General features: G+C 48.0%; 1 protein-coding gene across 3 annotated transcripts in view; it reads left to right on the top strand.

Annotated features, from left to right (window-relative positions):
* The window catches only part of LOC116614592 (adhesion G-protein coupled receptor V1-like), a 64,676-nt gene that overhangs the window by 13,126 nt on the left and 30,194 nt on the right, over positions 1–21,356 (top strand). For all 3 annotated transcript variants that reach the window (XM_048731321.1, XM_048731320.1, XM_048731319.1), the window contains exon 9: positions 14,295–14,527. In XM_048731321.1, coding sequence (XP_048587278.1) covers positions 14,295–14,527 — 233 coding nt within the window. The remainder of the gene's footprint in view (positions 1–14,294; positions 14,528–21,356) is intronic.

The following is a 21,356-nucleotide window of genomic DNA, read 5'->3' as shown; positions in this document are numbered from 1 at the left end:
TTAAAAAAGGGTGGCTTAGACAATATCGGACCTCACTACCAAGTAACTAAAAAGGTCAAATAAGGCGAAGAGAGGAGGGTTTTTTTCCTTTTTTGTCTTAAGGTGGCGCGCGTTTTAAGGTGGTCCAACTTTTGATTCTAATTTCTCATGAACGCAGGTTCGACATACAACTACATCAAGCAAGTACTTTCGGAAAGGCCTATTTTACCAATAGCGTCGGGTAATAGTTTGGAAGATGAGCGGGTTGCGCTAAAATGTTGAAAAGAAAAAATTCTTTATTTTTCAAATTATCTTAACAAAAATACTCTCGAATTGACTATCTGGAATTTATTCTTATGCAACACTGGTCCTCTTGCCCCTCTCACACAAGTTGCCTTAGGGTTTGGACTTGACAGGGGGCGTAAATTCGGGGATGGATCTTTGTAGGCAAGAGTGCATTTATTTTTTCAAATATTGCGAGGACAATTTTGGCGTGAAATAAAGATTCATCAATCGCGAAGTTTGACAGGTCAGTTTTAAGCCAAAAGTTTGTGTGCTTCAAGTTGGAGTATTGTTAGGTGTTACTGTAGATTTAAGAAAAAAATTCATCGCGCAGATTTCGAGATTTTTATTTTAATATAAACATATTGCTTCCTTTTAACTTGCATGACAAAAATATTTTGATTTCAATGAAGAGTGAATCTAGCGAAATCTGATAAAGCATAGGTGTATTAATAATATCTGAAAAATTAACGAAAATCGCGCCGAAAATGAGTCTTCTGTAGGGAACTTAGTATAAGCTGTTTACCCAAAACAACATCGGCGCGCCACCTTAAAATCGTTTTTGAAAATAGGCATTTGACCACTTCAAAAAAAGTAGATGATGCTATAAATAGTGAACTATTTTCTCTTTGGTGTCTTTTAATAATAAAACGAAGCAAGAATCACCAGTAGTGTTGCCAACATGTAAGGTAATATTTTTGTGGTTCTGGAAGGAAGTGAGGGGGGAGAGGGGGCGACTGGGTGATTTGAGTGAAACCTCCCTGGGGGCCGCCGCCCGGCTCGCCGCGCCTCCCAGACCGTCTTCCGTGGCCTGGGGTATACCGTCTGGGAAGCAGATAGGGTTTCACGTACATAAACAACTGGGGCAACTGTGTATGTAGGCCCGGCGCGTCCCACGTACACAACTTTTTGGGGCAACTGTGTGTGTAGGCCGCGCGCATCCGAACTGGGTGATTTGAGTGAAACCCGACTTGCCCCGCCGCCCGGCTCGCCGCGCCCCCCAGCCCGTCTTCCGTGGCCTGGGGTATACCGTCTGGGGTAGCAGATAGGGTTTCACGTACATAAACAACTGGGGCAACTGTGTATGTAGGCCCCCGCCGCCCGGCTCGCTGCGCCCCCCAAGCCCGTTTTTCGTATGCCCTAGGGCATACCTAAGGCCTAGGGTATACCGTCTGGGGGCCTCGTGGGAGAGGGGGGTGTTATAGGTGTCGCTCAAAGCATTTGCTTTAAGGGGATGGCGGCGCGTGCCCGGTTTCGGTAGCGCTAGGCGCTGGGGGGAGCTTAGCGCCTAGCGCTAACGATAACAGGATGGCTGGCCCCCCTTGGGTGGTAACGTGTGGGAACCCAGCTATGCTTAGCAGGGAGTGTCGCACGCGCAACGCAGTCAATTCTCACACACTATACGCCCATTTAGACCTATCTTTGGGTTGGTATATGCGAGCAGGCTATGAGAGGTCAAAACCTGTGTCAGTGGCTCACGATTGGGAGCTTACCTCATTGCGGGAGAGGTTGCATCTATGAGCATTGCAAGATACATCGCGCTAGGTTGAGGAAGGGCGCAATCGAACCTCGTCCTTGTAGAAAGTGTGGGGTGGGGACCCAGTCCGAGGCTCGGCTTTGCGAGGTCTGCGGTAATAACCCTGTAAAACACAAGCTCATTTACAAAGAACAGCGGGCTCGAAGGGTATTCCCCTTCGTCCTAGAGGAGCTGAGAGGTCGCTTTATGCAGTAGCATCCCCATCCCCGTCTCCAGGCACGTCGAGACTTTCGTTTTAGAGACACGCCACCAAGAGAGTATACCCAGTAGGATGGACGCTTACATAGAAGAGATTCTCAATGGCATGCCTGATGGTAAGGCACCTGATGTGTTAGCAGGGGTGGTGCAGAACATTCTCGACGCGGACATCCCCGAGGATGTCAAGCGCACGCTGCTCGTGCTGCTCGTACCGGCGAAAGTGCGGCCATTAGAAGGCCAAAAGCCAGAGGCGCCCAAGGAGGAAGTTCGACCCTTTGCCGAAGAAAAAGGGCCCAAAAAAGCTGAACGGCGACGAGTATTACTCGCTGTTTGTCGGCGGCGTTCATCGTCTGTGCCCAGACGGAAGTGCTGCAAAGTTAGGAAGAAGCATTACTCCTCACACCTACTAAGAGATCCGTGACCTCGGCGAGGCAGGCGTCGTTGAGCCGAAGCCCGTCGTGCGCGGCCCCGATATCGGCGACGACGGCGCGGTTTGGTGGATCTCACACGAGCAAGAAGCACTGCGTGGGAACGTTCTGCTGCCAGAAGTGATGGAGATGCTTGACCCGGATCGGCGCTACAGACTCTTTACAGTAGTCGGTAAGGCAACAGGGAATACTTGGTGTACGTGCGTTACGAACTTCGTCCTTTGCCAGAGCAAAACGGAGAGCCCGGGCCCATGTTCGAGCCCGCGGAAGACAAAGAGATGGTCAACTGTGTTGTCGCCTACGTGGCCGACTACCTGAGGAATTGGTTCACAGCGCGTTCTTTAGGGATGACAAAGAAACGAGCCAAGGTCCTCGAAACCTTCGACGAGGAATTAGCGGCTACATGATGCACAAAGGAGGATCTCTTTCGCCTGGAGAGAAAGCTGGAGATCAAGCTAGTGGCTGTCGATGCCCTTGGTAACAATCTCTGGGATTCCGGGAGATACAAGAGAGGGTACACACAAATCCACATCCCATGTCACAATAACCACGCCTGGGCGGAGCTTCCGACTGAACCACCTGCGATCACGAGCGTCCACGGCCTTGAATCCGAGGCTGAGGATGAGCTTCGTTCGCTACGTCAGGAGAAGGCTTTAACAAGTGCCACCACGAAAACGCGCGAGGCAAAAGTGAGAGAGATGCTCATTCGCTTTACAAACAGGGCGATCCCAAGAGGCACGAGGATCTGGTTATGCGGGCGCGTTGTAGTCACGCACGAGGGGAAGCTATACCGATCGGAGAGAGATAGCGTCGCGATCGACAGGGCGTTTACGGACGAGACGGGCCATGATCCTCAATGGCTCCCTGATGATCATCCAGCCTACCAAGAGTACACCGAAGCTACGCACTCGATGTGCGGCGCAATAGGATATCGGTTCAAGAAATGGACCCAAAGAGAGAACATCAGGCCAACGCCTCTTAAATACAGGGACGTCTGGCAAGCGGCGCAGGTTGAGTCCAAAGTGTGGAATAGCAAGGAAAACTTAGGTGCGCAGCCTCATGCGCACATCGACATGCGTGCGGCGTACCTAGGATGCGAGGACAGTGTCTTTGGCGGCGCCTCGGACGCCATTGATGTGGTACGGAAATACGGCTTCCCTACGAACGTGTATCGTATCGCGGATGTTGTGGGACGGCGATTGAGCGAGGTTCTTCAACTAACCGGGGTCATTAAGCTGACCGAGTGGGAGTTCTCTGAGGCCTGCCACCCCTACACTTCCGGGAGGGTAGGGCAGCACTTGGAACAAAACGAGGGCTGGATCACCACGCCAAAGCTCAAGGACCTGTTAGACTCGGGTGACCTCGTCATGGCCACGGCGAGGGAGGTATTGTATAGCGTCGGAAAGAAGGACTCAATCAGGTTCCCCCACTCTAGCGCGAGTAGCGAAGACCCGCAGTACCCTGAGGGTCGAGATCTCGCCGCCCGTTTCGTAGGCAAGTGCGCTCGCCGTGGCGACAAGTCCTCGATCGTAGTTTGCGACCGTGAAGAAGCCGCGTGTCTGACAAACCTCCTTGCGGGCACCGACCACTTACTTAACTTCGAGCATGCCGACGGGGCTCATCTGATCCAATACAAAGACGGTGTCCGACGCTCACAATGGTACCATATCAGGGCCTTCGTCTTGGCGTACACAAACATAGCGTTGCGACGCATGTTGAGGCGGATCCCTCGCGAAGACGTCCTTCGAGTGTGCACAGATGCCATATACGCAAAGGCGGTGCCCTGTGGCGTAAAGTTCGTGGAGCGAAATCCGAGGTATGGAGAGTGGCGTCACAAGAAGCCTGGGTACGAGTGGCGACCCGAAGCGGCTTGGGATCCGAAGAAGTTGGGGAGCTTGGCCAAAGAGCCAAGCACTGCGCCGAGTCTGCCGTGCGATCTAGTGGCCGCAACCTCTGCAAAGATGTATCTAGCAGTCCAAGGAGGATCGGGGAAGACTGAGTGGGCGGTGAGCATGTTCCGCGGCCGCAACGTTGTAGTGCTCACTTCCTAGAACGACCTCGCCCGCGACCATCGCAATAACCCGCGCCTCGCGGTGAAGGCTCAAACGTACCACCATTACCTCTGCATACCAGCGGAGAAGCCGATAGAGGAGTGGAGGCCTTCCGAGCTGGGGCACAAACTCGACCATCTTGCAGAAGTAATCATCATTGACGAGTGCTGTAAGGTACAGACTAAAGTGCTACGCGCCATCCTAGAGTATCTCGCCACGCGGCCGTGTCAGGTAGTGTGTTGTGGCGACTATGGGCAGGTCCCGCCCTGGGGAGATAAAGAGGGGCCTCACGATATGCTCAAGGAGTGGGCACAAGGGAACATCCGCTGGTTCGAGTCCGACTACCGCTGCCTGTGTGAAGACTGCGGAAAGCCGTACAGTGCATGAGACGGCCTGCCCTCCTCCAGGCTCCACGACATAAAGGACCGAATTTGGTGTCGGTCAGATTCCCAACAGCTTGAGGTGTTTCGAGAGGAGTGGGATGGGGTAGCGTTTGACGCGGCGATCAAGCAGGCCCACCCAAACGATATGTGGGTGTGCTCGACCAACAAGATGGGGGCTCTTGTTCAGCAGCGATTGATAGAGCACCACAGGAAAACATACCCCACGATTGCCAGCAGCAATCCGCTTTGCTGTATACACCGGCATCTCCGCGTGCGGCACGATGACCAGATAGGACGCGTAATTCCCCCCGATAACGCCCCCGGTGCCTTGGTTCCCACAGAACTGCCCAGTGAAGAGCTTATTATAGCGCGAATCAAGCGATACGCTATAGACGACAGGCAAAAGGGTCGCACAAAGTACACGGGATCGCACCACGTTCTAACGGTAGACCACGTACTCGGCATGATTGCTGACTCGGAAAAGAAGTGCACGGTCTGTGGCACTCAGCTTCCGTTTCAGGGGTACACCAAGAGCCATCCCCAATGCTTCAGTATCGACCGGCTAGACGACAGTCAGGGTCACTACAAGTGGAATGTCAGACTCACGTGCCTTGTACCCGGGGTAGGTTGGCAAGAATAGTCCGACTGGTGGATACGGTTCGGTGTCTGCTCCAAGAAATGGGCGTATGTAGTCGGAGGAGGGGGTGTCTTTGTGTAGCCCCCGACGGGCTGCGAGCTTACCCACTTGCGCACCCGATCTATGGAGGCTGAGCCCTTGGGAAGTTTGGCATGCAGAGCGGTCACTCCCTGGAAGCCACCTCTGGCGTAGTATATAGGACGAAAGAACGCATCGAGTTCTTCGTTGAACATGCGCTTCGCCACCATTACGTGTCGGCAATGTATTGCAACAGGTGTATCAGTCTCCAACAGGCGGTTGCTGTCTGCTCGGGTAGTGCAGAGGCGGTCCTTTTGAGGCCGGTAGGCCCTCGGAGAACGACATTGGCGAATCTCTTAACGCACTCCCTGTCTGCGCGCCACAACTCGAGGCTTCGGTTAGCAGTGTTACCAAAGCTACATAATCCACCCATCGACGACACCTTCGGTTTCATCGACTTGTCTCGCTTAGCAGCGGCTGCTACCTCGTGCTGCTACCTCTGGCTGCTAGGGCTGCTACCTCGCACTCCACAACCAGTCTGCAATCATCTTATACGTATACGTATACGCGCAGTATGGAAAAGGGCCGCCTAGATCTAAATCACAGCAGGTGTCTAGCTGTGTAGCCGATGGCGAGAGCGCCGGCGATGTACGCCAACTCGGCGTTTTTCTGCGTTCTGCTGGGGACATAGTAGTCGGAGAGCTCAGGAGCCCGCATCGACTCCCGGGATTGTTTTGGCCGGGCCTGGTTGTAGAGTTTGAGCGCGTAGTCAGTGTCGGTGAAGTTTTGCTTTGCGAGGGCCCCTCTCTCGCGACTTTGAGCTTGCCAATCGAGGATTTTTTGTCGCCCCTGTTGGTAGCATCCATAGTCTCGTTGGTATTTCTCGAGGGCCTTGTCGTGCCTCTCCTTCTCAGCTAAGGCAGGGCTCTCATAGTTCGACAGGAACTTTGCGAGGTAGTTGCCACCGACGAATGCAGTTGCGTTTAGGACGGCGCCACCAACCAAAATTGCGATGGAGGCCATCGAGTAGTGTGTGATGCTGTGTACGCGAACACGAGTCTAATACGTGGCCTACACAAGACTACATGGGCAGGATCTTCTGGTCCTCAAGGTAACCCTTCAAAGCGACAGCACCCGAGACAGCGGCAGTCATTTTTGCGTAGTTCATGGCGTTCGCGGAGGGGTCTTTGGTGAAGTCTTCGCGCAAGACCTTGCGCCCAACCCAGCCAGTACCGGCGACGAGGCCGGTTATGACTGCGGCGTCGGTGAGGGTCTTTGTAATCTTGCTTTGCTGCGTCGTCGACATTGCGATGTACGGACGTGCGGATATGGGTGGGGCTCTTGTGTTTAAATGTCTGCTTACTCCATGGCTAACAGTCGAGATTTGCATAATCCGGGTAGGCTCACCGGAACGGCAAGTGGTGGTTGCTGTGCATTTGCGGGCGGAGTCACGTCGTCGGTACCTTCGGTAGCTGTGGGTGTACGAGTGAACGCGGCAGCTAGCTCCCGCCTACGTGTTTAGAGGCCGATCAATGACACTAGAAGATCAGCGACCCCGATAACCGAGCTGGCCGACCAAGCAGAGTTGCTTTCTGGGACTGGTGTGTGTTCGTCATAGCCCTCGCGTCCCTGCGACTCGCTAGCGACCGGCGACACAACGTGTTGCACAGCTTTCTTTTTCGCTCTGTTAAGTCGGTTCCACTCTGCCAGGCGCCTTCCAGCTTCGACTCGTCCGGGGTGTTTAGGTCGGGTCGCGGGTGGCTCGGGGCTCGTGATTCTCCCCTCACTTCCTCACGTGCAGGTTCATGAGCAGTTTGTTCCGCAGCTTGTTTGTCAGGTTCCGCGAGATGCTGAGCACTAGTACTTCCTTGAGGTTCCTCCATTTGTGATGCAGTTATCTGGTTGCTGAAGAAGTGGCAAGCTTTCAAATGAGCATCTACTCTAAAGTCGTCATGGCAGACTCGCCATCTGGTGAGTCCGCGACTGCTACCTCGTGTTGACACCGCGTGTCAGCGCCGTTGGTGTTCACATGACGTGCTACGTGTAACGCCCCGACGGCTAAAGCCATCAAACGACCGCAGCGTAGAGACAGGCTTCCGCACAATGTGCGGAGCTCGTTGTTGATGATGTAGTCGGACACGAGGTCATTGTCAAGACCGACCACACTGTCTATCGGCAGCGTCATGCCTACTAGCTTGGTCGTAAGCTTCAGGAAGCTGTCTGCCAGGGCGTCTGTAGTCCGGCTGGCTAGAGCGGTCTCGTATCGCTTCTCGCACTTCCTCACCTCCTCGGCGCCTACCATCTCTCTCGACTTCCCCGAGGCTACGAGAATCGCGAGTTTCTCCCTCGCGTCTGCTATCCTAGTTTGCTCTTTTGCTGGCTGCGTCGAGCAGTCCAACGACTCCATATCTGCGGCGGCCCCCTCAAGAAGACTCTCAAAGTATTCGTCGCTCATCATGGTACACGTGTGTTGTCAAGTGTGATCAATGTGTTTTCGTGGGCGGTGATTCACAGCGCTTATTGTTCAGCTAGGGCGATGGTAAGCAAAACTCTAACTTCGAGAACATTTTCGTCTTGAGGGCGTTCATGTACTCTTTCATCTTCTCTTCTGAGAGCTCCGCGCCGTAGTCATGCAGGATAGCTTTCATGTCCGCCTTGGGGTATAGAAGACCACCAAGGCCGCGATGTTCTCACGAAACGGCTTCGTGATGCTGGTGAGCTGCTGCTTGATCAACCACACGCTAATACCCACGTGGCGCGCGATGAACGCCAAGTTGACGAGCTGGTCAGAGCGCTTCTTCACGTCTTTTGAGGCTGCGCAGTCGTCGAGTATGATTAGCGTGTTGGTGCCTTAAAAGACAGCAGAGAAAAACCTCAGCAGTATGTCGATATGACCCGCCTCAGGAGTGACGACAAACAGACGATTGTTGCCCTCGCCGAAGCCGTCGTATGTTTTGCTGTAGACAAAGGTAGGGCACACGAGTACGATGTAGTCAAACTTGCCCCGGAAAGGGCCGCGCGGCCGGTCCACTATGAATCGGGTCTTCCCGCTTGACGTCGGGCCCACGATGAGAGCGTTAAATGGGATGTTTTCGGGTCCATACTGTACTACTGTACTCAGTATTGTATGGACTCTAGCTGTCCGTTCATAAGGTTCATTTGGGCGTCGGCCACCACGAACACGTGACAGTTTACGGTACCCCTGCCGCTTGCCGTGCGTTTTATTTCGAGATGCACACCGTTGCGGGTGTTGACCAATCGGAGACCGCCCCCATGGATAGTATTGTCGTCCGTTGTTCGAAGGTCGATCCACAGAGCAAACTTGTTATCGCCATAAAACGACTCGGGGCCGACACTAGGCGCTCCGCTGCCACTGACGAACCGCCTTTTCGCCTCCCTCCAGAAATCCGTGGGGCGTAGTCCCTGGCTGAAAACCTTCTTTGGCATACCGTTGATTGTAACGCGAACGCTGTTGATGTAGGGGTACACGAACTTCTCAGAGTCGCGAGCCCCTGCCGTGTATGGCTCCACAAAGAGGAGAAACAGACCACTCATAGACCTCCGCGGCAGGTTGACACTCGTAGAAGAACGTTGTGCCGTTTTGGTAGGCGGCGGCTGCAGACCGGGCGAGGTTGTCGTCCCTCAGGCTTTCATATTCCAGCTCTAGATTTTTGATGCCGTAGGATAATTTGGTAGCATCGCTTCCGACGACTACCTGACCAACCGTTGCGAGCGTGATCTCAAAGAGCAGCGCCTCGGAGAGCGCCCTTGGGTACAGTACACCGTGGTCCGTCAGCAGAGAATGATCTACTGGGATGGTGTACTTCGCGCCGTGGGCGGCGTTTAGAGCGTTCTCCTTGGCGTTACTAATCGCTTTATCGCCAGCCTTGGAGCGTAGCTTGCGCATGTTTTCTGACTGTATGCCCTGCTCCAGGCGGTCCTCTCTCTCGACCTTGGACAGGTAAAGCTCCTCATACGTCTTGAAGACATCGTAGCGGTTGGTGTCCTGGAGCGTTTCTCCCGCAAACGTGATTTTCAGGCGGCTCACGAGATTTCGGTCGACGTTGTTCACGACGGTATTATTTGCTTGGCCTGAGACGGAGAGATCGAAACCGACCCTCAAGGAGCCAGGCACAAGCGTGACGCCTTCCGATAGCTTTGGGACCGCCACATATAGCGTCTCGCCGGGGGAAGCCGTCGACGGGTTGAGAGTGACCCGGTGAACAGTTCTCTCGGCTTTCAGCCCCAGAGGAGTTCTGGGTGTGCGTTGGGGGTCAAGTTTATCGCTGACTGACATTCCTAGTAGTATGAAGTCACGTGACTATATTGCGAACTGTTAGACACATCTAATATACCGTAGCATGATTTACGCATCATGGATAATGTTGACGTTGACATTGACGATACCTTGCCGGGTGCGTCCGCCGAAGACAGGGACGACGAGACGACACCCCTCATCCCGTTTGACCCCGACGATGGGGAGTCGATCCCAATGACGAGCACGTCATCGCGGGGGGCCCGGACGCAAACGACCGCTGAAACCTCGTTCACCACAGAGGGTGCTGCGACAAAACTCGGTCTCCAGTCCATCAGGGAGAAATACCCAGACCTTAACGAGAATCTGATACGGTTCCAGTCAGACCAGAGGGGAAAGACGCTATTACAGCTTCGCAACCTCGGCAAAGGAGGTTGGATTAAGCCAAGACATCTGTTCAATGAGAACGGGGGCGTTCGACAGGACGTTGCGAAGCTGAAAGGCTTTAAGCTGGCGATGGGGTCTATGGCAGAGATAGACGCGGTCATCCAGGAGAACACAGAACGAGTCCAAGAGCTGCAAGGGGTGGTAACCACAGACAGGGAGACCATCGACGACCCTAACTTGTCAGAGAGTCGCCGCCAAGAGGCCCGTGAGCGCAACGAGGAAAGGCTATCCGGGATTGATGAACTAGAACGCAAAAACCGAGAGCTCAAGAACCGAAAGCCGCTCAGAGAGCGCATCAAAGCCATCTTCAAAAAGTACGGCTTTACCGTCACCGCTATCGGATTGGCCGTAGCGACGACGATCGCGGCCATTGTGACGTCGCTCGGCAAGTCGCTCTCCTCCGTGCCAGAGGGGTCGGTAACGGGCTTAAGGCTATCGGGAAAAAGCTAGGCGAGCTTCTCCCTGGGCTTGTAGGCAGCATCGCGAACTTCGTGTTTAAGGCTGAAGGGGAAGCGGTGAAATTCCTTGGCGAAAATGCGTGGCTGCTCATTCTAGCCGTAGCCGCGTTCTTGGTTCGTCGAATGCAAAGCAATCATCGGAACAAGTTATACGCCGCGTCCACCGCGAGTGCCGACAACCCCGCCTTAAGGGCGGTGTGGTCACTTTTTTCGCCCGGTCCGGTCGATGTCATGCTGCGCATACGCGAAGAGGGGGCAGGCGCCGCGCCCTCTGCGTACACTACGGCCTTGCTTCGCACCTCGCGGTCAATCCTCGGATTAGTCACGTGTTGCACCCTAGGATGCCCACCGGCCATGTTATGAGCACCGACTGGCTTTGTCTCGGTGTTGATCGCGTTTGCGCCGAGCGTCATGGAGTCTGTGGCTTTCTGCAGTTTATTGTTGTAGCCCACGACGCTTTGCGTTTTTATCAACAGATCGCTCGGCATCAGCCACACTCCTGGTGCGACCGCAAGACTCAGTCTCACCTTGGCCTCCTTCACGGCTAACTGGTACCTTTGCACGCTTTGAGCGATGTCGTTTTCTATGATCGCGTCTTCAAGCAGCTTCGTGAACTCCGCCTGCGCCTCCATGGCCGGCCCACCGGCCCCCGCGATAGAGGAACGGACGCTCACCTGCGCGCCGAGCACTGTGTAGGCGAACGCCTCGCCGAGAGATCGAGTCTTCCTAGCCATGCTTTTGTCAGCCCCACACCTTTGGGAGGCGCAAACCAGCTATATTGCACGCCCCCGTGGCCGTCGTTGCGTATGAAACCCACCTGCTTCCCACTATTGTACGTCCCACCTTCGTCGCTAAACAGATTGAGGTGGCTCGGGTACTCGTCCGCCGCCGTGTCGTAGCCACGGATCACGTGCACGTTGCGATACCCCTCCCCCGGATAGAACACAAACACATCGCCTAGCCCGTGGTTCCGCCCGCCTTTCCATCGGAAGTCCGGCTTACGCGGCAAACCGAACTCTATGCATAGACGTTCGAAAGCGGCTTTCTTGTAGGTTATCTTTTTTGTGAACGGGCTGTCGCCAGGCAGGAGGCGCCGAGCTCGTAGAGTATCCTCCGCGTGGTAAAGTAGACGTGAAACCTTAGAAATCCCCTGATGACAGAGGGGAGCGTGGCAAAAGCGTGGTCGGTTAGGGACACCCCGCATCCGGCGGTTGCGCACCAGACCGCAAGGTTGAGTTGCTGTGGCCAGCACCCATAGGAAGGCTCCGATAGCCACTGGCGAGACTTCTTGGCGGACTTGTGCTTGACTACTGTCTCTTTGAATATGTCTTGGACCCTAGTCGTGAATGATTTGTCCTCAGCCACGTGTATCTCTAGCTGCGTGAGTAGTGGGGTGATTTCCGAGGCCGTGCTCTCCACAGTAGTCGCGGGCACGGCGTAGAGCAGCTCCTGCCCGAGGGTCAGAGACCTAGGAAAACTGGGTTTTGCGTGTTTGACTTGTTTGGCTATAGCGTGTTTCATATGTTCGGCTATAGCGTGTTTGATATGTTCGGCTATAGAGGCTCCCGCCGCAGTTGCAGCCTTTTTCGTCTCTTCCGCCCATTTCGCCTCCTCGTTCAGCATCCGCCAACCTTCCCAATCCATGCTCAGTCCTATAAAGCACAAAGGCGGGCTGTGTTTAATACAATGGTGGTCCTACATACTGTGCTCACCAAAGGCGGACAGACGCTCTACTTCGAGCGGCCGATAAGGCGCCCACGCTTCGTGGCGCTCCGGCAGTGCCCGCTGTTTAACAGCTGTTATAATCGCGAGCGGGACATAACAAACATGGCAAATAGCGACGTTAGCGGTGGTGTCATATACCCCTCGCTTCCCAGTATGCACAGCGGCGGCGACGTGCAAAGCTTCCGACTCCAGAAAATATGTGACACTCAGGCGGTTCTAGACAACAAGATACCGCACCATCGACAGGTGCGGAAAAAGTATAAGCGCGCCTTTGCCGTTACCCATGCTGTGTCTTTGGTATCCGGTGTCGCTGTAGGGGCGCTTTCCAGCGCTGGGGTAGGGGTATCTTTGAGTGGGATAAGGGTTCTGGTCGGCGGTCCGCTGGCAGGGATCGCTGGGCTGATCGGTGTCGTGGGCGTAGGCGCAGGGATAGTCTTTAGAGATCTTACGAGCAAGGTGGCTAAACACGAAGACACGATGATTTTAGCAGAGAGTAAGAAAAACTCGATCAGCGAGCTAGTCTCTAAGGCTCTACAAAACGGGCACATCTCAGACGAAGAGTTTCAGTTAATACTTCGGGAACAGGAGAAATACTACGCGCTCAAGGCCACTATCAGAGCTCGACACGGCCTCGCATCGCGTGAGAAAAAAAGCAAGAAAGGGCCCCCGAGAAAGTCCCTGGAAACACACGAAAAGATGAAAAAGAGACTGCGAGAAATTCGCGAGGAGTTCGGGAGCGAGGTGTTTGAGTAAAACTCAGGCTTAAACGCCACGCCAGCGGCTTTGAATTTACGGCCGAAAAACGGTCATTCCGCGCTCCGTAGGGTGGCGGTCAAACCCACATTCTTCGTTTTCAAGGCCCTCAGGTCCTAGAACAAGATGATAAGATTACCTGCTTGTTTACGTTTGGATGAGCACGCTATTTTCACTCTCTCTCCGGAACGAGCGGCATAAGCAGCTTGTGCTCGACATCCTCGGGGATGTCCTCGTCCAGGATGTTCTGGACCAGTCCGCTAGTACGGCAGGCGCCTCTTTGTCAGGCATGCTATTGAGAATCTCCTCTATGTAAGCGCCCATGTTTGGGTACGCCCTGTGCCACCCAGTCTCTAATTGCCCGTATCGCGGGCTGCTATATCAAATGCTCGAATGCTCGGTATACTATAGGGCAGACGAGGGTCTAATTGCAAGGTTCCCACACGTTACCACTCAAGGGGTGCCAGCCACCCTGTTATCGTTAGCGCTAGGCTCCCCCCTCGCTTCCCCCAGCGCCTAGCGCTACCGGAAACGGGCACGAGCCGTCATTCCCTTAAAGCAAATGCTTTAAGCGACCCCTATAACACACCCCTCTCCCACGAGGCCCCCAGACGGTATACCTTAGGCCTTGGGTATGCCCTAGGGCATACGAAAAACGGGCTGGGGGGGCGCTGCGAGCCGGGCGGCGGGGGCCTACATACACAGTTGCCCCAGTTGTTTATGTACGTGAAACCCTATCTGCTTTCCAGACGGTATACCCCAGGCCACCGAAAACGGGCTGGGGGCGCGGCGAGCCGGGCGGCGGGGGCCAGTCGGGTTTCACTCAAATAACCCAGTCCCCCCCCCCCCCGGAGATCGTGCTAGGGGCCTAGAATAGACGAGGGTGTTCATTGAGCTGTTACGATACGTCCCTTTCTCAACAAGCCTAAATGCTTAAGCATTTTCCCGAGATTAGTAACTATCAGCTGAAATATGTAATTTGGCTCCCAAAGTAGACATTTCGTACAAAGTAGTATGGTTTCAGCTTAGTACCTTCAAACTGCCACAATAGGGTGCTCAATATACTAGCCACGTTTTTGTCGCTTTCTGTGACCTGTGTAGATCAAAATGTCTTATGTACTTTAACACCCCGTATGTTACCAGGGTGACGTGCATTGATGGTACCGCAAAAAAGGGCGTTGATTACGTAGACAATACATGGACTCAAAATTGGGGCAATGCCAAGGATGAAGAAATGACAATCAAATTATCTGTCACGAACAATGTCAAAGTGGACGGCGGAAGAACGTTGAAACTGAAGCTTTCCACGGAGACCCCTGACAAAGTAAATTTTGGAACTGAAGAAATGGAAATCACGATTATCAACGAAGACAAAGGTAATTTAAAAAAGCAGCATAATTCATAATTTTTCCCCGTGGAATTTTGACAATTTTAAGTCGAGATATGGGTGGGTTTATTATTCGCATGCTATTCCTAATAGAATAAAAGATCACAAATGTCCCCCTAGTATTCATTTGTTGGTTTGTTCCTGTGAATGCAGTGCGGGACCCTGTTAGAAGCGACACCGTTGGGACCTTCGATAAATAGGTGTTCTTCAACATAGGTGTCTGAAGCGAGCTCTAATTATAAATGTATTGGGTTGTGGAGTCATGGAAGAGCAGGAGAGGATAAGAATATATAAGGACGAGTGATCAGATGATGCAAGGAAGGGATGGTAGATGGGTAGAGATGGCAAGATATAGATGAGTAGGGATTGTATGATATAAGTAAGTAGAGATGAGTAGGCAGGAATGGTACGTGACTATAATTAGGGACGCGTACTTCATCGAATACAAAAAGTCCTACAGCATCAAAATCATTGCCGTGCACCATTTCAAACACCATCTGATGAATGCGTAATTCTAATTAGTCCTAAAAGTCTTAGGGATGGTAATATATATGTGAGTAAGAATGTTAAGATATAAATGAGTAGGGCTGGTAAGATATAGATGAGTAGGGATGGTAAGATATAGATGAGTAGGGATGGTAAGATTTAGAAGAGTAGAGATGGTAAGATATAGATGAGTAGAGATGGTAAAATATAGATGCGTAGAGATGGTAACATAGATGAGTAGAGATGGTAAGATATAGATGAGTAGAGATGGTAAGATATAGATGAGTAGAGATGGTAAGATGTGGATGAGTAGGGATGGTAAGATATAGATGAAAAGGGATGGTAAGATATAGATCAGTAGAGATGGTAAGATATAAATGAGTAGAGATGGTAAAAAATAGATGCGTAGAGATGGTAACATAGATTAGTAGAGATGTTAAGATAAAGATGAGTATGGATAGTAAGATATAGATGGGTAGGGATGGTAAGATGTGGATGAGTAGGGATGGTAAGATATAGATGAGTACAGATGGTAAGATATAGATGAGTACAGATGGTAAGATATAGATGAGTAGGGATGGTAAGATATAGATGAGTAGGGATGGTAAGATATATATGAGTAGAGATGGTAAGATATAGATGAAAAGGGATGGTAAAATATAGATGAGTAGGGATGGTAAAATATAGATGAGTATGGATGGTAAGATATAGATGAGTAGGAATGGTAAGATATAGATGAGTAAGGATGATAAGATATAGATGAGTAGGGATGGTAAGATATAGATGAGTAGGGATGGTAAGATATAGATGAGTAGAGATGGTAAGATATAGATAAAAAGGGATGGTAAGATATAGATGTGAGTAGGGATTGTAAGATATAAATGAAAAGGGATGGTAAGATATAGATAAGTAGGGATGGTAAGATATAGATGAGTAAGGATGGTAAGATATAGATGAGTAGGGATTGTAATATAGATGGGTAGGGATGGTAAGATATAGATGAGTAGAGATGGTAAGATATAGATGAAAAGGGATGATAAGATATAGATGAGTAGGGATGGTAAGATATAGATGAGTAGAGACAGTAAGATATAGATGAAAAGGGATGGTAAGATATAGATGAGTAGGGATGGTAAGATATAGATGAGTAGAGATGGTAAGATATAGATGAAAAGGGATGGTAAGATATAGATGAGTAGGGATGGTAAGATATAGATGAGTAGAGACAGTAAGATATAGATGAAAAGGGATGGTAAGATATAGATGAGTAGGGATGGTAAGATATAGATAAGTAAGGATGGTAAGATTTAGATGAGTAGGGATGGTATAGATGGTATAGATGAGTAAGGATGGTAAGATATAGATGAGTAGGGATGGTAAGATATAGATGAAAAGGGATGGTAAGATATAGATGAGTAGAGATGGTAAGATATAAATGAGTAGAGATGGTAAAAAAATAGATGCGTAGAGATGGTAACATAGATTAGTAAAGATGTTAAGATATAGATGAGTATGGATGGTAAGATATAGATGGGTAGGGATGGTAAGATGTGGATGAGTAGGGATGGTAAGATATAGATGAGTAGAGATGGTAAGATATAGATGAGTACAGATGGTAAGATATAGATGAGTAGGGATGGTAAGATATATATGAGTAGAGATGGTAAGATATAGATGAAAAGGGATGGTAAAATATAGATGAGTAGGGATGGTAAAATATAGATGAGTATGGATGGTAAGATATAGATGAGTAGGGATGGTAAGATATAGATGAGTAAGGATGATAAGATATAGATGAGTAGGGATGGTAAGATATAGATGAGTAGAGATGGTAAGATATAGATAAAAAGGTATGGTAAGATATAGATGTGAGTAGGGATGGTAAGATATAAATGAAAAGGGATGGTAAGATATAGATAAGTAGGGATGGTAAGATATAGATGAGTAAGGATGGTAAGATATAGATGAGTAGGGATTGTAATATAGATGGGTAGGGATGGTAAGATATAGATGAGTAGAGATGGTAAGATATAGATGAAAAGGGATGGTAAGATATAGATGAGTAGGGATGGTAAGATATAGATGAGTAGAGACAGTAAGATATAGATAAAAAGGGATGGTAAGATATAGATGAGTAGTGATGGTAAGATATAGATAAGTAAGGATGGTAAGATTTAGATGAGTAGGGATGGTATAGATGGTATAGATGAGTAAGGATGGTAAGATATAGATGAGTAGGGATGGTAAGATATAGATGAAAAGGGATGGTAAGATATAGATGAGTAGAGATGGTAAGATATAAATGAGTAGAGATGGTAAAAAAAATAGATGCGTAGAGATGGTAACATAGATTAGTAAAGATGTTAAGATATAGATGAGTATGGATGGTAAGATATAGATGGGTAGGGATGGTAAGATGTGGATGAGTAGGGATGGTAAGATATAGATGAGTAGAGATGGTAAGATATAGATGAGTACAGATGGTAAGATATAGATGAGTTGGGATGGTAAGATATAGATGAGTAGGGATGGTAAGATATAGATGAGTAGAGATGGTAAGATGAAAAGGGATGGTAAAATATAGATGAGTAGGGATGGTAAAATATAGATGAGTATGGATGGTAAGATATAGATGAGTAGGGATGGTAAGATATAGATGAGTAAGGATGATAAGATATAGATGAGTAGGGATGGTAAGATATAGATGAGTAGGGATGGTAAGATATAGATGAGTAGAGATGGTAAGATATAGATAAAAAGGGATGGTAAGATATAGATGTGAGTAGGGATGGTAAGATATAGATGAAAAGGGATGGTAAGATATAGATAAGTAGGGATGGTAAGATATAGATGAGTAAGGATGGTAAGATATAGATGAGTAGGGATTGTAATAAAGATGGGTAGGGGTGGTAAGATATAGATGAGTAGAGATGGTAAGATATAGATGAAAAGGGATGGTAAGATATAGATGAGTAGGGATGGTATATAGATGAGTAGAGACAGTAAGATATAGATGAAAAGGGATGGTAAGATATAGATGAGTAGGGATGGTAAGATATAGATAAGTAAGGATGGTAAGATTTAGATGAGTAGGGATGGTATAGATGAGTAAGGATGGTAAGATATAGATGAGTATGGATGGTAAGATATAGATGAGTATGGATGGTAAAATATAGATGAAAAGGTATGGTAATAGATGAAAAGGTATGGTAAGATATAGAAGAAAAGGTATGGTAAGATATAGATGAAAAGGTATGGTAAGATATAGATGAAAAGGTATGGTAATATATAGATGAAAAGGGATGGTAAGATATAGATGAGTAGGAAATGTTAAGATGTAGATGAATAAGGATGGTAAGATATAGATGAAAAGGGATGGTAAGATATAAATGAAAAGGGATGGTTAGATATAGATGAGTAGGGAAGGTAAGATGTTGATGAGTAGGGATGGTAAGATATAGAGGAGTAGGGATAGGAAGATATAGATGAGTAGGGATGGTAAGATATAGATGCGTAGAGATGGTAACATAGATGAGTAGACATGGTAAGATATGGATGAGTAGAGATGGTAAAATATAGATTCGTAGAGATGGTAAGATGTGGATGAGTAGGGATGGTAAAATATAGATGAAAAGGGATGGTAAGATATAGATGAGTAGAGATGGTAAGATATAAATGAGTAGAGATGGTAAAAAATAGATGCGTAGAGATGGTAACATAGATGAGTAGAGATGTTAAGATATAGATGAGTATGCATGGTAAGATATAGATGGGTAGGGATGGTAAGATGTGGATGAGTAAGGATGGTAAGATATAGATGAGTAGAGATGGTAAGATATAGATGAGTACAGATGGTAAGATATAGATGAGTAGGGATGGTAAGATATAGATGAGTAGGGATGGTAAGATATAGATGAGTAGAGATGGTAAGATATAGATGAAAAGGGATGGTAAGATATAGATGAGTAGGGAAGGTAAGATGTGGATGAGTAGGGATGGTAAGATATAGAGGAGTAGGGATAGGAAGATATAGATGAGTAGGGATGGTAAGATATAGATGAGGAGGGATGGTAAGATATAGATGAAAAGGGATGGTAAGATATAGATGAGTAGGGATGGTAAGATAGATGAATAGGGATGGTGAGATATAGATGAAAAGGTATGGTAAGATATAGATGAAAAGGTATGGTAAGATATAGATGAAAAGGGATGGTAAGATATAGATGAGTAGGGAATGTTAAGATGTAGATGAATAAGGATGGTAAGATATAGATGAAAAGGGATGGTAAGATATAGATGAGTAGGGAAGGTAAGATGTGGATGAGTAGGGATGGTAAGATATAGAGGAGTAGGGATAGGAAGATATAGATGAGTAGGGATGGTAAGATATAGATGAGGAGGGATGGTAAGATATAGATGAGTAGAGATGGTAAGATATAGATGAGTACAGATGGTAAGATATAGATGAGTTGGGATGGTAAGATATAGATGAGTAGGGATGGTAAGATATAGATGAGTAGAGATGGTAAGATGAAAAGGGATGGTAAAATATAGATGAGTAGGGATGGTAAAATATAGATGAGTATGGATGGTAAGATATAGATGAGTAGGGATGGTAAGATATAGATGAGTAAGGATGATAAGATATAGATGAGTAGGGATGGTAAGATATAGATGAGTAGGGATGGTAAGATATAGATGAGTAGAGATGGTAAGATATAGATAAAAAGGGATGGTAAGATATAGATGTGAGTAGGGATGGTAAGATATAGATGAAAAGGGATGGTAAGATATAGATAAGTAGGGATGGTAAGATATAGATGAGTAAGGATGGTAAGATATAGATGAGTAGGGATTGTAATAAAGATGGGTAGGGGTGGTAAGATATAGATGAGTAGAGATGGTAAGATATAGATGAAAAGGGATGGTAAGATATAGATGAGTAGGGATGGTATATAGATGAGTAGAGACAGTAAGATATAGATGAAAAGGGATGGTAAGATATAGATGAGTAGGGATGGTAAGATATAGATAAGTAAGGATGGTAAGATTTAGATGAGTAGGGATGGTATAGATGAGTAAGGATGGTAAGATATAGATGAGTATGGATGGTAAGATATAGATGAGTATGGATGGTAAAATATAGATGAAAAGGTATGGTAATAGATGAAAAGGTATGGTAAGATATAGAAGAAAAGGTATGGTAAGATATAGATGAAAAGGTATGGTAAGATATAGATGAAAAGGTATGGTAATATATAGATGAAAAGGGATGGTAAGATATAGATGAGTAGGAAATGTTAAGATGTAGATGAATAAGGATGGTAAGATATAGATGAAAAGGGATGGTAAGATATAAATGAAAAGGGATGGTTAGATATAGATGAGTAGGGAAGGTAAGATGTTGATGAGTAGGGATGGTAAGATATAGAGGAGTAGGGATAGGAAGATATAGATGAGTAGGGATGGTAAGATATAGATGCGTAGAGATGGTAACATAGATGAGTAGACATGGTAAGATATGGATGAGTAGAGATGGTAAAATATAGATTCGTAGAGATGGTAAGATGTGGATGAGTAGGGATGGTAAAATATAGATGAAAAGGGATGGTAAGATATAGATGAGTAGAGATGGTAAGATATAAATGAGTAGAGATGGTAAAAAATAGATGCGTAGAGATGGTAACATAGATGAGTAGAGATGTTAAGATATAGATGAGTATGCATGGTAAGATATAGATGGGTAGGGATGGTAAGATGTGGATGAGTAAGGATGGTAAGATATAGATGAGTAGAGATGGTAAGATATAGATGAGTACAGATGGTAAGATATAGATGAGTAGGGATGGTAAGATATAGATGAGTAGGGATGGTAAGATATAGATGAGTAGAGATGGTAAGATATAGATGAAAAGGGATGGTAAGATATAGATGAGTAGGGAAGGTAAGATGTGGATGAGTAGGGATGGTAAGATATAGAGGAGTAGGGATAGGAAGATATAGATGAGTAGGGATGGTAAGATATAGATGAGGAGGGATGGTAAGATATAGATGAAAAGGGATGGTAAGATATAGATGAGTAGGGATGGTAAGATAGATGAATAGGGATGGTGAGATATAGATGAAAAGGTATGGTAAGATATAGATGAAAAGGTATGGTAAGATATAGATGAAAAGGGATGGTAAGATATAGATGAGTAGGGAATGTTAAGATGTAGATGAATAAGGATGGTAAGATATAGATGAAAAGGGATGGTAAGATATAGATGAGTAGGGAAGGTAAGATGTGGATGAGTAGGGATGGTAAGATATAGAGGAGTAGGGATAGGAAG

Source organism: Nematostella vectensis, chromosome 8 (genome assembly GCF_932526225.1).
Source record: "Nematostella vectensis chromosome 8, jaNemVect1.1, whole genome shotgun sequence".
Taxonomy (NCBI): Eukaryota; Metazoa; Cnidaria; class Anthozoa; order Actiniaria; family Edwardsiidae; genus Nematostella; species Nematostella vectensis.
Note: the sequence above shows the minus strand (reverse complement) of the source record. Positions and strands in the feature narration are given on the sequence as shown.